This window comes from Sinohyriopsis cumingii, chromosome 5 (assembly GCF_028554795.1).
Source record: "Sinohyriopsis cumingii isolate HCF-2022 chromosome 5, ASM2855479v2, whole genome shotgun sequence".
Taxonomy (NCBI): domain Eukaryota; kingdom Metazoa; phylum Mollusca; class Bivalvia; order Unionida; family Unionidae; genus Sinohyriopsis; species Sinohyriopsis cumingii.
In genome coordinates, this window is record NC_142965.1 from 52,328,531 (window position 1) to 52,345,285 (window position 16,755).

General features: G+C 39.7%; 1 protein-coding gene across 2 annotated transcripts in view; it reads left to right on the forward strand.

Annotated features, from left to right (window-relative positions):
* Positions 1–16,755, forward strand: part of LOC149799163 (uncharacterized) — a 114,907-nt gene that overhangs the window by 34,697 nt on the left and 63,455 nt on the right. For both annotated transcript variants that reach the window (XM_089958343.1, XM_089958344.1), the window contains exons 7-8: positions 8,525–11,256; positions 16,213–16,506. In XM_089958343.1, the coding sequence (XP_089814469.1) occupies positions 8,525–11,256; positions 16,213–16,506 (3,026 nt within the window). The remainder of the gene's footprint in view (positions 1–8,524; positions 11,257–16,212; positions 16,507–16,755) is intronic.

Sequence of the window (16,755 nt, forward strand, 5' to 3'; positions counted from 1 at the left end):
AAACATGCAAATGTTAATAATTTTTTTAAAATTACATGTAGCTGTAATGACAGTTACATTTTTTGTTGTGTAGCTTAATTCATGGTGTTACTATGTACTTTATATATTATCCTAACATAAATATCAAAACATTCTCAGTATGCATCATTACAGCAGTAGTTTATACCCAGTCTAAACATTGAGTCTATGCTGACTTCATTTAAGGTTATATGTATATCCTCATAATTCTTTGCTTGGGTCTAAGATGGCTGAACTTAAATATTTGATCACAACATAATCTTCCCACCCCAAAACTCAAGACTCGTCATTTCTCAACATTTTATCTACCTTTTTTATTGTTACATTTTCAAATAATCCAGAAAAGGTCAACTGATGATTGAATCTAATGCCCAGTTTATCATCAGAAAGCCTGAGCTGTGGGAAAAGTTTGTGTGAGCAATTGTTATAATATCCTTTTGAAGTTTGTTTTAATTCAGCCTTTTTGGTCTTTTTTCCACTGTTGAATTTATTGCCTGTGTGTTTATATGATAATGTGAGAATAAACTTAAAACCTGAATGTTTTTGTACACAGTTTGTACATTCTGTTGTGGATGACTTTAGCAACGTTATTATAATTTATGACAGACTTAAAGTTCACTGGCCACCTATATTGTACAAATATGATATATTATTTTACTCATAAAAAAGTGCATGTGTTGCATATGGATGCATATGGATGTAACCAAAAGAATGATGATGGGACAAAAGGGTTTTCTTTTTTTGAAAGACCCTGTTTACCACAAAAAAGTGGATTGAAGCTGTGGGATCAAATAGGGTGAGGGATGGGAAAGTCCTAAATCCTGTAGAAAGCTTTATGGTGCATATGAGAAGAGATATAGAAGAGAGTAAGTAAAATATATAAAATAATGGATTACAGTACAGTAATGTTACTGCAGATGTAAAATATTAATGTTGAATATAATCATAACAGAGTGTAGACTTTGATCAAACTCTTTATTATCATTGTAACCAATATGAACTCATAAGGATGTAAACAAAAGAAATATGAGATGTTACTCTGGGGCGTTTATTATTTATAGGTGTACAAGTTTGTAGAATTAGTCATATATGCACATTATTTACCGTATCTTCTTGGCATCCGTCCGTCTACGGGAGACGATGGCATAGCTCCAAAGTAAGCTTTTGTCTATCCTTCTTTCTAGCTCTCTTTTCAGCTTGTTTTATTCTTCTCTCTTCCTCTGCGTTTTGAACTCCCTGCCTGACAGCTAGACGCCAGCTGGAACGGTTGTTTGCACAGCTCTCCCAGTAGTTGACATTGATGTTTGCCGTCTTCATATCCTTCTTGCAAACATCTTTGTAGCGCAGATGTGGTCGTCCAGTTGGTCGTGCACCTTCCCCATATAACAGGTCCTTGGGAATGCGACCTGGGTCCATTCTTTTGACATGGCCAAGCCAGCGAAGGCGCCTCTCGCTGAGAATGGAGAACATGCTGTTCATGTTGGCACATTCTAGAACCTCTGTGTTGGGTACTTTGTCCTGCCAATGGATGTGCAGAATGCGCTGCAGACATCTCAGGTGGAAGCTGTTGAGTTTCCTCTCGTGTCTTGCATAGGTGGTCCATGTTTCACTGCTGTAGAGAAGTGAGCTGAGTACACAGGCTTGGTAGACACGCAGTTTGGTCTTCTGTGAGGTTGGGGTTGTTCCAGACTCTCTGGTTAAGTCTGGCCATCACTGCTGCTGCCTTGGCAATTCTGCCGTTCACCTCAGAATCAATGGAGAGTGAGCTGGAGATGTTAGACCCAAGGTATGTGAAGTTCTCGACAACTTCCAAGTTGTACCCATCGATGGTGACAGAGGGAGGGGAGTCTGCGTCCTGCGCCATGACGTTCATTTTCTTCAAACTGATGGTCAGTCCAAATTCCTTACAAGCATGGGAGAGGCGGCATACCAGCTGCTGCAGTCCATCTTCTGTGTGTGATGTCAAGGCTGCATCGTCGGTGAAGAGCAATTCACGGATGAGTACCTCTGTGACTTTAGTCTTAGTACGGAGATGGGCAATGTTGAACAGCTTGCCGTCAGCCCTGGTATGGATGTACACTCCCTCGCTGCATTCCTTGAATGCGTACTGGAGAAGCATGGAGAAGAAGATGGCAAAGAGCGTTGGTGCAAGGACACAGCCTTGTTTGACTCCGCTGATGACTGGGAAGGCTTTCGATGTTGCGCCATTGAAGCACACTGTGCTGTGCATGTTCTCGTGGAACGACATGATCACAGCAAAGAGACGTGGGGGGCAGCCGATCTTCTGCAGGAGTCTGAAGAGTCCACTCCGACTAACCAGGTCAAGTGTCAGGTCTATGAAGGCGATGTAGAGGGGCATCTGCTGCTCGCGACACTTCTCCTGCAGCTGACGTAGTGAGAAGATCATGTCTACAGTTGCGCTGCTGGCTTGAAATCCACACTGGGACTCTGGGTAGACGCGGGAGGCTAGGATCTGCAAGCGCGCCAAGGCAACACGGGCGAAAGCCTTTCCAGCGATGCTGAGGAGGGAGATGCCCCAATAATTGTTGCAGTTGCTACGGTCTCCTTTGTTTTTGTACAAAGTGATGATGTTGGCGTCACGCATGTCCTGTGGGATGTATCCCTGTTCCCAGCAAAGGCAGAGGAGTGTGTGTAGGGGCTGGAGCAGTGCTGGTTTTCCGCTCTTCAGGACTTCAGGCAGAATGCCGTCGCTTCCAGGAGCCTTCCCACAGGCAAGGCAATCAATGGCTTTTCCGAGCTCTTCCAGGGTGGGCTGTGTGTCTAGCTCCTCCATGACAGGCAGGTCTGGAATGGCGTCCAGGTCAGTTCCAGTGACATTGTTTTGGGTTGCATATAGCTCGAGATAGTGCTCAACCCATCGCTGCAGTTGTTTCCCCTGGTCTGTGATGACTTCGCCCGTCTTGGACTTGAGGGGGGCGGTCTTGTAGCTGGAGGGGCCTGTCGCCTTTTTGATACCCTCATACATTCCTCTTGTATCCCCGGTGTCAGCAGCTGTCTGTATACTGTTACAAAGGTTCAGCCAGTAGGTGTTGGCACAGTGGCGGGCAGTCCTCTGGGCATTGTTCCTTGCAATCCTGAGGGCTTGTAGTGTTCTGGGGCTAGGTGCAGCCTTGTATGCCAGCATAGCTGCCAACCGTCACGAATTTGGTGTGAATTTCACGACTTTTTTAGCGATTCACGGATACATGCCGTAAGCCAAAAATTCACGAATTTTCCAATCCCTAATTATTTTAAATCTTTAATAAAATAACCGATTTCCTGTTAAGCTCTAGTTGTGATATTCGCAGTTGCCAAAACGGTCTGGTGGTCACGATATTAGTAGATCTACAGCCGATTAGTACAGTTGGCCCGGTAGCAAGCATTTTAGCCTCTTTTAATCTATATGTATAAGAGTAGTTTTACAAATGCTTTTGAGAGAAACTGGGGCTTAACCGGAAATTTGCTCCGCGCATGCGTCAAAACACTGATTTGATTACCGTTCAGCCTCGCATGTAAGATTTTGAAAATGTCTTCACCACAAGGAAAAAGAAATGTATTACTCAAAAAGTGAAGTTTACTTTGGAATATATAAAAAATTGGCCGTGCATTCTGCCATTAAACATTGATATTCATTCATGCTTTTTGCGCTCAGTGTGTCATCGCAGAGACAATGTGAGGAAGAATGTCGGTTGCAAAAAAACACGTCGAAGTTGGGAAAATTAAGAATTCGCAGATCTCATCTCTGGAATATTTTAAACCATTTGCGGAAGACCTGCAGGCTACCAACGCTGAAGCATTATTTGTGAGTTTTCTTGTCGAACGCAATCTACCTTTATCAGCTGGAGACCATGCTAAACATCTGTTCTGACAAATGTTCCCGGACTCAAAAATCGCTTTTTTTCCTGTGGAAGAACCGAAAATGCTGCAGTTCCTGTGCATTGCTCACAGCAACAGTGACAGCGTAAGAGTATTTTCTTTAGTGAGGAAAAATAAGACAGATTTTAGGGCCTCGTTAGCTGCAGAAAATTTGTCAGCAATTTTAGTCCCCAACATCAACCTGCAGGCAATAAGTGGGAACTGTTTAGAAAACAAATTTACGATCAAGCAGTTGAGGAAGTTCAAGTCTGCTACAGTATAATGCCTTGATAAATAAATATTTCTGCATATGTATAGTGTTTTATACTTATTTTGCGAACTTGATATATTGTATTGATCGGAGTGGTCAGAGTGGATGGAGTTATTGTCATGGTATTTTTCATGAATTCATGTCCAAATTCACGACTTTTTATCCCTATTTTCACTAATTGTGAGCCTGGAAGGTTGGCAGCTATGTGCCAGGAGGGCTTTCCTCTTTGCCTCAGTCACGGGCTCCATCTCCTCCCAGTTTGCCTCATACCAGTCAACATTCTTTCACTCCCTCTTCCCGTAAGCTGTGATGGCTGAATTGTACACAGAGTCATGGATATGGGACCACTTGGAGTCAATGGTGTCATCAGGTGTCACTTTGGTGAGGGCTTCCTTCAGTTTGCTGATGAACTGCTGTGTTTTCTCTGGGTTGCTTGCACAGCAGGTGTTGATGCATGGGTGACCCTTCTTCTTGGTGTGGTGCAGCTTCTTGGGTAATATTCGCACCTTGCTGGCCACGAGGGAATGGTCCATGTCACAATCGGCACTGTGGTAGCTGCAGGTGAGGAGGACACTGGCCAGTTCTGCATGCCTGGTGATGATGAGGTCTAGCTGGTGCCAGTGGAGTGAACGTGGGTGTCTCCACGACACCTAGTGGATCTTCTTGCATTTGAAGAAAGTGTTGGTCACACATAGGCTGCGGGAGCAACACATCTCCAGCAGTCGCTGACCATTCTCGTTGATCTTGCCCCTTCTGTAAAAGCCGAGACAGGTGGACCAGGCCTCATGGTCAGCTCCCACTCTAGCATTGAAGTCTCCTAGTAAGTAAAGGCTTTCATTGTTGGGGATACTGGATATTGCCTGATCCATAGCCTCATAAAACCTGTCTTTCTCCTCGTAGGTGGAGCAGAGGGTTGGGGCGTACACGCTGAAGATGTTGACCGGGCCTAAGGATGTTGACAGCCGGAGGGCAAGGATTCTCTCAGTACCTGATGATGGAGGTTCAATGAAGGCGAGTAGCGTGTTCTTTACGGCAAAGCCTACACCATGCTGCCTAGGTTCATCCAAGGGCTTCCCCTGCCAAAAGAACGTGTAATTGGCTTCCCTGATTGTGCCGCTGTCAGCCAGTCGGGTCTCCTGGAGGCAGGCAATGTCAGTGTTCAGTCGGGAGAGTTCTCTGTCAATGACGGCAGTCTTCCGTGCATCATCGATCTGATGTAGGTCAGCGGTCAATCCAGGACACATGGTCCTGATGTTCCAGGTTGCAAAACGAAGAGTTGGAGTCTTCTTATTTCTTCTTTTAGTCTTTCCTGGTGTGGAGTTTTGTGGCCCACTTGTTGAGATGATTCTCTATGCTCCACGCACCCAGTGAAGCAGGCAGGCCATGGTGGGCAGCACCTTACTGACTGGGGGCTGCCCAGCTTGAGGCAGTAGCTGTCCAGTGAGACCTGATGATCTCTCCCACCGTCAGAAGTAACCCCTGGCGCCAAGCTCTACGCCAATCGAGCTTTGACTTAGAACCGGTAAACTGCTACTTCTCGTGTTGTGCCGACGCCGTACAACGACGCTGGAGTGTCCTCTCCAGTGGAGCTATGAAGCCTGGGCAGGGTGGTATGGAGAACCAGCTGTTGTCCATGCAGCAGATCCCCCCTCTCCACGCAGCTGGTGTGCCCAAGGGAACGACGAATGCCGATACAGCTTGGCACCAACGGTGTCGCAGGAGTTGCCGGAATGACATTGAAGTCAATGTCAGACCGCCTTAGGGACTCCATCTCCGGATTTTCTGTGGGGGTTTACTCCCTTAGCCTTTCCCATGAGTGGGTATAGCCACAAGGCAGCAGAGGTTTGGAATCGGAGTTTTCCTTCTCCTAGATGAGCTACCATCCAAGGTTTACGAGTCCATCTACCCAAAGCAACTGGTTTTAAGGCGCCAGTGGGCCGCCTTCACCCCTTCTCCTGTTAGTAGAAAACAAGGTCTGCCGGGCTTCACATCTAAGCCACTCGCGAAGGCCAGGAGCTGGATTTTAGTTGACAGAGGCAGTCAGAGACGCAAGCCATATGGGGCATTTTTTGGAGGATTGGGGCGCTTGTCTCCCACTCCCACCCAGGGCAATGTCAACCTTAGACCACATTTACCATATATATCCGGACATATCAAATAATTATTTTTTTTCCTGTCCAAGAACTTATGGTGAAACTTTTTTGCTCAAGGTATATGTCCCAAGACTTAACCCTTTACCTCATAGAACAAAGTTACCCAGTGCAGCACACTATAAATAGAATACATGTTACCTATTCGACTCCATACGCATAGGCCTGCCTGTTAACTATTAAGCAATGTAGTGTATGTTACGTTTAACAGCAATTTTAACCATTTTACATTTTTGGTACACATCTATTATGTGTGGAAAAATTTAAGAGTACAGTCCAATCGTTATAGCTGTGTAATTATTTTTCATGGAAGAGTTTTTTATGTGCTTTAAAATCTTGAGAGAACTCTTTCACCGTCAAGTCAGTGAGACCACGTGACCAACTGTAGCTGCCACTTCTCATGCTCGAAATTTACAAGTTTTTGTCCGTGTCTACATCACAAAGTCATTTGAATTTGATAATTTATAAAAACTAATTGCTGCCTACATCAATATCAGAACCTTTTCCTAAGTTATTGAAGCTTTCATAGTTGTGATTCTAATCGTGAAAACTTCTTAAGTACTGAATGAAATCTGCAGCCTCCATTTTGGAGAGTGGAGATTACGAACCAGTTACTTTAAATAGCAGACGTCGACCAGAGCATAAACAGTGACCACATGATCTGACGTAATTGTCATTCATAGAAATGAATGTAGTATTTAATAGGGGGTTTTCCCCGAAAGTGGCGCTACGAAAACCGGCTTAAAATGGCTGATGTTTACACTAGACGTCAAAAGGCGCTTCCATGCGAATGGAGTAGAGACATCAAAAAGCTCTTCCATGCGAATGGAGTAGAGGCGTCCAAAGGCGCTTGCATGAGGTAAAGGGTTAAGAAATGAAATAATTTTGAGTTGAATTTGTGCTCCCCTCCACTGCACAGTACAATAAAATAGAATAAAAAAACACTTACTTGAAAATAAAATGAAAGAAACTAACTTTGCATTGTTATCCTTTATTCCTTCTCTTATCATCATGCAAACTTTATTAAAGAAAAAAATATATCCACGATCTCCATATATGTATCAGATGCCAGCTGGCATATGCATCGTTACTGTAATGTGTATTGCTTATGTCAGGTAACATAATCGCAAATGAGACAGGAATATCACCCAATTGCTTGAAAGCACCTGCCATTCATGCATGATATGTTATAAGGTGCAAAATGACCAAGATTGTATTGTATCAAGGTTAACTATGCAATGGTATCTTGCAAATAAAAATCATTATTTGGAAATACATTCACTGTGAGTGCAAATGATAATCTTTTCGCTAGCATGGGTTGCAAAAGTATTATTACAGCAAGTCATTACTGTGTATACTACTTACCCTAAGAACTCCAATGAACGTCTGTATCAATCATGGTCACATACGGCAAACAAATAGAAGCCCGGGTGAGGAATAAACACAACTGGCAGCAAGCAATAAACTCATTGCTAAAACTTACTGACAGGATGTTAGATACACAGGTTATTTTATTACAAAGCAAGCCAACCCCAGAAAGTGACTTTGGATTCTTTTAAGTGTGCCAGTTTTGTTTTTTTTGAAGTCAGCTGACATAAAAAAGCCAACTTTAGTTTCTTTGGATTCTTTTAAGTGTGCTGATTTCTTTTTTCTTACAAAGTCAGCTGACATAGGGAAGCCAGCATTGATTCCTTTTTACCTGTATTTACAAGAATTTTGAAAATAAATTGAAACAATGGAACAGTTTAAAAACCGGCACAGTCTAGTGTATCATGCATGCATATCAGTATAAGGCGTAACAGTGAATTATGTTTCAATAGTTTCATCGAAATGATCCCAATCCATGGTTTATAGTGTTTTATTTTTCAACAACAAGAAGCATGTATTTCACCTTGTGGGGAAAAATGTACGTCATTTTCGGTTGGTGTCCTCTGTAGGTCGGAAATCGTAGCTAAGGGAACGCAACAGCATTGTAACTATTTCAAGTAAAAAAAGTTATTATTTCTTCTTTACACTTGATATTTTTTTAAAATTCTTTTTGTGCAAGTATAACTACTTTTAATTATGTAATGCATATCTGATGTAAAAAGAAAAATGTTAGAGTATGGATGGTGACTTTTAAATATCAAGTTACAGACTCATTTACCTTCAAGCATTACATGATAAATTGCGCTGTTGCTAGTGTGTTGGTAATCTTCAGAAATTCTAAGTTTCTTGCACTCTGTTTCAGAAGAAAATAAGGACTGTATGGTGAAGGACACAGAGGAAAAGGTAAAAGACGTCAGTATTGTCCTTAGAGATAAAAAGCCATTGGTAAAAGACATTAAAGTGGAACCGCCAGATAAAGATGACACAGAAGAGGACGTAGAGGCTGCTACAGAGATGAAGAATGGGTCACTGGCCATCAAAACAGAGCAAAAAGACCCGGATTCAGACAGTGAAGGAGACATGGAGGAAGCTAGAGAGAAACAGGAGAACATCAGCAACAGAGTTCTTAAAAAGAAGCGAAAAGTCAAAAAAGTGTTTCATTTGGAGAGTGAGCATGATGCATGCCAAGATAAACAAGGAAAAGAAAGTTTGAATTTAGAGAAATTATCGCCCGGGTTATCACAAGGGAAGGAAAGATCTGTTGAAGATTTGGATAATGAATTGGAATCAGACATTAAGTCTGATGGTAGAGATGGGGACAGAAATAGGAAATGTAAAGATGGTGAAGTTGTTCCAAGTAAAAACACAGATAAAGGAAAAGAAAAACAAAGTAGTGATGCAGATGGCCAAGAACATGAGAGGACTTTTAAGTCAAAGCATTCAGATTCTAAGGTAGACTCAGAGGTTAAAGGTAAAGCTGCAAAAAGTAATGGTAGGAATTCAGAAAAGAAAAATAGTGTTAATTCCAATTTTGTACAAAATAAAGAAAAATCTAATGAGTCAGCAAAGATTTTAACTGCTAAAGAGTCAGGTGAATCCATTGACAGCCAAATTTCAGGTAAAGAATTAGAATCAAAGCATAAAAGCCACTCAGTTAAGAACACAGAAAGTCTGACAGAAGTGGAAAATAAAGAGTTGAGTAAAAGTTTACATAGTCCAGATAAACAAAATCTGAAGAGTGGAGAAAAAAATGTTTTGGTATCCAGTGATCAGAAAGACAAAACTGAAGAAAAAAATGTCCCAGGATCAAGTGACTCAAAAGACGAAAAAGCTGCGTCAAAATGTGGGGGAAATTTAATTAAGAGAAGTAATCAGAATGGTACCCTTGCTTCTTATGCAGCTCTGTCTGATCCTGAAGAGAAAGAAGCTAACCAATCAGATGAGGCAAACAAAGATAACAAAAATATTTTAAATTCACTGTCATTTGAAGGAGGAAAAGGGGGTAATGATTCTCAAAAGATTTGTGATAAAGGTGATAGTGACCCAAAGACCACTGGTGGCACTTGTAAAATTGTTTCTGATGAAGCAGACAAAAGGGACAAGAGTGATTCTTATGACATGGAGGAGAACAAAACTGGAAAGGAGGGTGTGTCTGAAATCAAAATAAGTGTGGATAAAGAGAATAAAGTTCAGATTGAGTGCAATAAAGATGAAGCGAGTCCAAACAATGTGGAGTTTAAAAAAGATAATTTGGAAAGAACTGTACAGAAAGGAGGAAGTGCTTCTCTCGTATCAGCAAGTGTTGAAAGTCTTGTTTGTCAGGCTTCTGATGCCATAGATGCTAATGCATCTGGTGCCATAAATCAGTCCAAGGGCTTGAATGTTGAACAGGCATCACAGAACCTAGAGACTAATGCAGCTTTAGTATGTCAAAAAGCAGAAACAGAAAAAAGTTACTTAGGTTCTAAATGTCAAGAAAATTCAGAAGAAGTTTCTTCAGATAAGAAGCAGAAAGTTGAAGAAAGGGAAGTTTCAGTAGATGATAGGAAGTCAAAGATCCTTCAATGTTCAGGAGATGAAATGAAGGATAGCATGACAGACATACAAGAGAGAGAGAAAGTGTCATCAAACTCCACTTCTATAAAATATGAAGAAAATGAAGGTTCAGAAGCAGAGGAAGCCAGTAACTTGAAAAATATTTCTAAAGATTCTGCACCTATCAGTAAAGGATCATCCAAAAACATTAATGTAGCTGTCTCCAAATATTCCAAATTGTCAAAAGAAACAATTAAAGATGTGTATGATAGTGAAAAGATGGCAAAGGAAATGGACAATTTTGTGAAAAGTGCACAAAATGCTGAAGACACTTGTACTACCTCAAGAAAGAAAAATGAAAGTGTGAAGTGTGTTCAGACTAACACAGAAATAGAGCATGATAAAGTAAGTGTATGTAAGGAAAAATCTAAGGAACAGTGCACTGATATTAAATCTAAGAATGTTGGTGATAATGTGGAAGAGGTATCTGGGAACAGTACAGAGCATAATGAGGCCAGCAACTTGATGGATAATGTGTCCAAATATTCAGCAACATCAGCAACTGTAATCAGCAGAAGGAGTTTGAGAACTAGGTCCAAAGCAAAAGAGTCCAGACAAGATCAGGACACTGCTGTCAGTTCGATTGATGAGTCCACATCTAGCCAGGATCATGAAAATGAATCATCTGCAGTCCTGAAGGAAAGCAGATCAGAACCAGATGAGACTGGTAAATCAAAGAACAAACAACCTAGAAAAGAGAGTGTTGATAAAACAGCAGACTCAAAGAATGCTACAGAGATGGAGAAGGAAGAAATGGGAGCAACAATAGATGATACAGAGAAAGATGTTGAAACAAGTGAAAGGTTGAAAAAGGCAAATACAGAAAAAGATGTAGAAATTAATTCACAGGAGGAAATTTCTAATAAGAAAACACATGAAGAACAAAAGGCAGAAAAGGAGAACAATGGAAATGAGAACATTCCTTTGTCCACTGAAAGAGGTAGAGGAGGTTCATCTAGGAGCCATACAAGTAGGGCAAGCGGAGGTAGAAAAAGACAGGTATAAAGACAAATGTTTGACCTCATGCTTAATAAGGTTTTTGGAAGTTATTTTAGACAGGCAGAATGATGCATAGCGTAATCAATTGATATTCATGCCAGACAACATTCCTTTGCCCACATTGACAGAAAATGATCCTTATTATAATTTTATATAGAGAAGATCCCACAGCTTACTTTGTCATGCATTGCAGCCATGACACAAGGACAAAACAATCCTTGTTACAGTAATGCCTATAAGATCTTTTAGCTTATAAAATGTCATGTTATAAGATTTGTGATACAAGTCCAAACAATGTAGTGAGCAAAAGTTAATTTATATGTGAAATGACATGATAGATTGGTTACAAGAGATACAAAATAAATTTACTTGACCTGGTTAATAAATAGGATATAAATACTCTCATTTGATCAGTTCTGAGTGATTCCTAAAGGTCATTTTAGCCATGACCTAATTTTACAATATTCCTGATCCTTTACAGTGATGCCCAGATCCTGTTCAGTAATGCCAAGACCATTTTTACCATCAAAAATTCCTTTTCCAGATTTAACTGTAGGATACTGTCCTCCAGTTTGGAATCATCATATATCATAATAGTGTACAATGTGAGTTGTTTCCCTTGCCAAATTGGGACAGAAGACATGTCAGGTCTGCCCATAACTTTTTTGATGTCATTTTCTTGTTGGTTCATTTTGATGACATTTAATGCTTTGATTGACAATTGATTTGCTTTTAAATGTGCAATAGTCTTCAATATTTTTCAACGCAACCCTGGATACATCTCCAAATAAGTAAAGATAACTTACTATTACGTTGCACTCACTACCGAGGTCATTCAACTGAGAAACATACAGTGTGACCCCGCTATAAGCGTGCTCCGTTATAACGCGAATTCGGATATAACGCGGTTGTGTCGTGGCTCCCGAAATTTCATATACATGTATTTTTCTTGTGCACAAAAAAAGATTCTTAAAAAGTATGAAAAAAACTTAAAAAGTTGCTTATCATTTTGGGGAAGAGATCGCGGATGAATAATACAAGACGATCGTGGTCTGGCTCCTGAAATTTTATATGTATTTTTCTCGTACACGAAAAAGTATTTTTTTTTCTTCTTAAAAGTAAGAAGAAGAAACAATGCATAAAAAGTTTATTCTGGGATTGTGTAGGTCTTCGCCAATGTCGCAAACTTGGATTGTTTTTCCTTAATGGCTGCAAAAACTTACCATGTGGCTTTTTTTAATTGTTGGCGACATTGCTGGCTGTTTAAATTTTTTTATACAACCATTGGTTTGGAGTGCAGAAATTCAGAGGCCCCATGAAAGGAAGCCACAAACTGGATATAAAATGCACTGAAATTTATCTATTGTTACATAAATAAATTCTTTGTCCATACTGACAAACCATCTAAACAGTGCATTGTTATAGCATAATCCGCTTATCCTGACATCTAGCATGAGTTCTGTATGTTGTGAAATATCCGCTTTTTTGTTGTTGACATTTCTGTTAACGGAGATCAACTGGACGAGGCATTGTCTCGTAATCTATCTTTCATCGGAATTTTGGCCGCTTGTTAGTAATTATTATATTTACAAAGACTGACATTTGTATGTGGATGGTAAGTAAAATTTCTCTTTGTCTTACTCAGAATTAAATCCTTCAGAATGCTCACGTTTTCTGTAATAATCCCTTTCATCAGAACACCTGCGAGACTATCGTCCGTTGACCCTTTGTTAATTTTCAGACACATGCATGGAAGGCAGCATCATGCTACTACCACAAATGTTAAAAAAAAAAAAAATCTTACTTATTGGTTTATTCAGTAGGCATGGAGAGGCAGTAACTAGAATAGTCTAAATGACAGCCAATTCCTTTTTAAAAATGTACCTAGATAAAATAGTTTGCTGAAATTTTAAAGGAAACATTACCTTTGAAGCACCGACTGTTATGAAAACGTACTCAGCAAATGAAAAAATACCAGTCTCAGTCATGCAATACAGTTATTTGATGTTGCCGCCACAGTAAGAAATGGGCATTCGTTTGGTTTTCCAAAGCTGTCCTTTAGCGGTAACTTCAATAGCACATGCACCCTTCATCAAAGAAAGCTGACTACAATGTTTCAATAACAGCAAAGAACTTTTCTTCAAAGGAAGTCAGTACCACACTTAAATAAAAGTGATGGAATCTGATGGATTTTTGCATTTTCCAACGTGACTGGAACACGTTAACTGTGCTGTGAAAGTTTCCTTTTTGTAGGGAAAAGGTTTATGCCAACGGCGGCTTAAAACACAACTAACTTTTACCAACTTGGAACGTACTTTAAAGTAAATGTGCTTCGTCATTCGTTACGTGATTGTGCTGTTTTTCCACTGAATTCAGACCAATATGAACTGTTACAAAATTATTTAATATTTTAAAGCTGTGTGTGCATATTTTCAATGGAATCACTTGTATTGTGGATTCAATGTATATGATGAGGTTCGCAGGTGAGTACACGGTATTGATACTCTGTTCATGCTATACATTAGACATTTATATATTTGTTGTTGTTGAGTTTAATTATAGTGGCGTGTGCACAATTGTGCATGTGCCACTTTTTTATTACTGCACCGCAGCCTGCTAGTTGTTCTTGGGGAAGGGAATGGTGCCACCTCCCCCCAGGCTTTTATGGATTCAAGGAACCCTGTTAGTTTGGCCTCAGTCTGTGGGTCCATAAAGTTTCCTTACAGTTGAATGGTTTTCTGTGAGTAGTGGGAAGGAGAGCTCAGGAACGGTCCTGCTTGCTTTACATCGCTGGCTTCTTGTTGCATTTGCCTGGTGTTTCTTGCGATTTTTTTTGTTTTGATTTTTTGTTGTTTTTTTTTCAAAATGTTCTAAAAAGGGTGTGGGAATGCTCTATGCTGTTCATAGAGGTTCTTAGTAGAAATCATGTATCAAGAGAGATTTTCAGGGTTATTATGGTATTACTAGTCGAGGTGTTTAGGGTGTGCTTCCTACGTTATGTTATTTATAAGTTTTTAGATATTGCCTCTTTAAGTTATTTATTTATTAATGTTTTTAGAGATTGAATGTTATTTATACTTTATTTAGCAAGAGACCGGAGTCCTAGCCAATTACACGGTTCAGTAAGGACATCTAGGACCAGAGTCCTAGCTGATTACTCGGTTCGTTAAGGACATCTAGGACATCCGATTTTGCGGTTTCCTTTGTTTTTTGTAGGTGCTTCGTAAGTGAGTTATTTATTAATACTTTTATAAAATTGAATGATGTGTTATGGGTTTTTATGTGGTGGCTTCTAAATTTATTTAGCTAGTTACTGGGTCTTTTGGGTTTGTGGGGATAGTAATTATATTTTGTTCCTAAGTCCTGCTGAGTCTATGAATTTATTTATATTTTTATATGCTGATTGTTTTGTTTTTTTATTAGAGTCCATAAGTAACTCTGGTATGGGTATGGTGATCCAATCTCTTTTTGGTTTTGATAAATATTTTCCAAGCGAGTTGATATTTTGGGCATGTATTGAATACGTGGTGTAGATCTTCGGTGGTGTGGCAGTTAAAGCAGTTAATGGTTGCTGGTTTGGGTCCTATAAACCTTCCAAAACTGATTGCTAGTTTAGTTTTTCCAGTTATTATCCTAATTATGGTATTTCTCATTTAATATGCATCAGTTGAAGATGGTAACTGTGCAGACGAAGCACGTATTTTACCGCCCGCATTTATTACCCACACACCCCCACAATTTTTTTTTTGTAGGTAGGGGGTTACATTTTCTTCAGCTAACTGACTTGGTTGCATATAACACGGTTCAGTATATAACGCGGTCGGGTTTTATGGCTCCCAACTACTGTGTTATAGCGGGGTCACACTGTACACTTTCACTAAGATAACCATTACAGTGTGTATGTGTAAGCATTAACCTATTGGGCTGTCTATTTATCAGTTTAAATATGCATACTTTGATACTTGCAAAATATGCATTTTAAGGTAGTAAACGTTTTCAAACAGGATCAAGCAAAATCCAAAATAAACACCCCATCCCACCCCTCACCCACCCACCCCCAGCAACTGCCAGTATAGTCCATGTTTTTCATGACCACAGGGAAATCGTGTGTATGCATGCAGAAACTACGTGAGTGGATTTAAAGTTGTTTGTATTCAAAAGTCAAAAAGATGTCTGAATCCATCCATTTGAAGGATTTTAAGTTAACAAACTTTGCCCAAATAACAAACCTGCTTAACAATTGGATGTGAATACCTGTTGATGTGTAAAACCTTTAATACATCTAATTTATAACAATATTGTACTTTCAATGGGATCACGTGTTTACAACAATTTTATTTTGTTACAGTGATGCACTTTCAATGGGATCATGTGTGTATGACAGTTTTATCTATAACAATGTTGCACTTTCAATGGGATCATGTGTGTATGACAATTTTATCTATAACAATGTTGCACTTTCAATGGGATCATGTGTTTACAACAACATTTTGTCCTATATCCTCCAAATCTTGACCTTGGGTGCAACCTCCCCTGTGTGTTTTTTCTTCAGGAAATATATTAGAATATGCCTTAAACTTTTATTTAGTAGATATCCATCCATGTCTGTAATGGAACTAGCAATGGCCATACTCATTAAAGGTGGTCAAAAACTGTAAATTGGCATTGGTTATCTACTTTAAAAACAATTTATCTGACAATGAAAACATTAAAGGTTTGTGATAGTCTGCCTAGTTGCAATGTAAGATCTTTGTTGGATGCTAATGTAATATATTTTTGAGATTAAAGTCACACCTATGTCACAAAAGATTTAATTTGAGTTTGAATTAATGACAAAAGAGACTAAATTTATGCAAATACTCAAAAATTTGTTATTTGATTAATGATATATTAATATGAAGGAACACTAAATTACATGAAACAATTTATGCAGTGATATTTGTTTGCATATCTTAGAATTGGGTGGATGAAAGTGCTGAAGATTCTCCAGTAGAGCCCGTCTCCAAGAAAGCCAGAGGGCGCAACCATGTAACATCTAGAGGTCGGGGTAAAAGACCTCAGCGGCAGGTAGCATCCAGTTCAGGAGATTCTTCCTCAACTTCCAGTGATGATGACGTTCCCTTAAGTGCCCTCTCTAAAAGTGGAAAGGGTAGAGGGGCCATGAGGGGTAAAGGAGCAGCTGTAAGGGGCAGGGGAGGAAGCAAACAAGTACCAGACATGCCTACACGGAAAAGCTCTCGGCCTGTTAAGGTATCCACAGAGTACTTCGTCACTAGCATTGGTCAGTTAGATTATTTAGGTTCATCACCATAATACCAAGTGAGCTTATGGTATTATACTATGTCCATATTGCATTGACTTTCATACAGCAGCCTTTTGTAATTACTATTTACATCTTCTCAGTAACCACCCAATAGAATTTAACCAAATTTTTTTTTAAAGCATCGTGGTATAAAAGTCATTAAAATTTATTCAGATCATGCTGATCCACCATAAAAT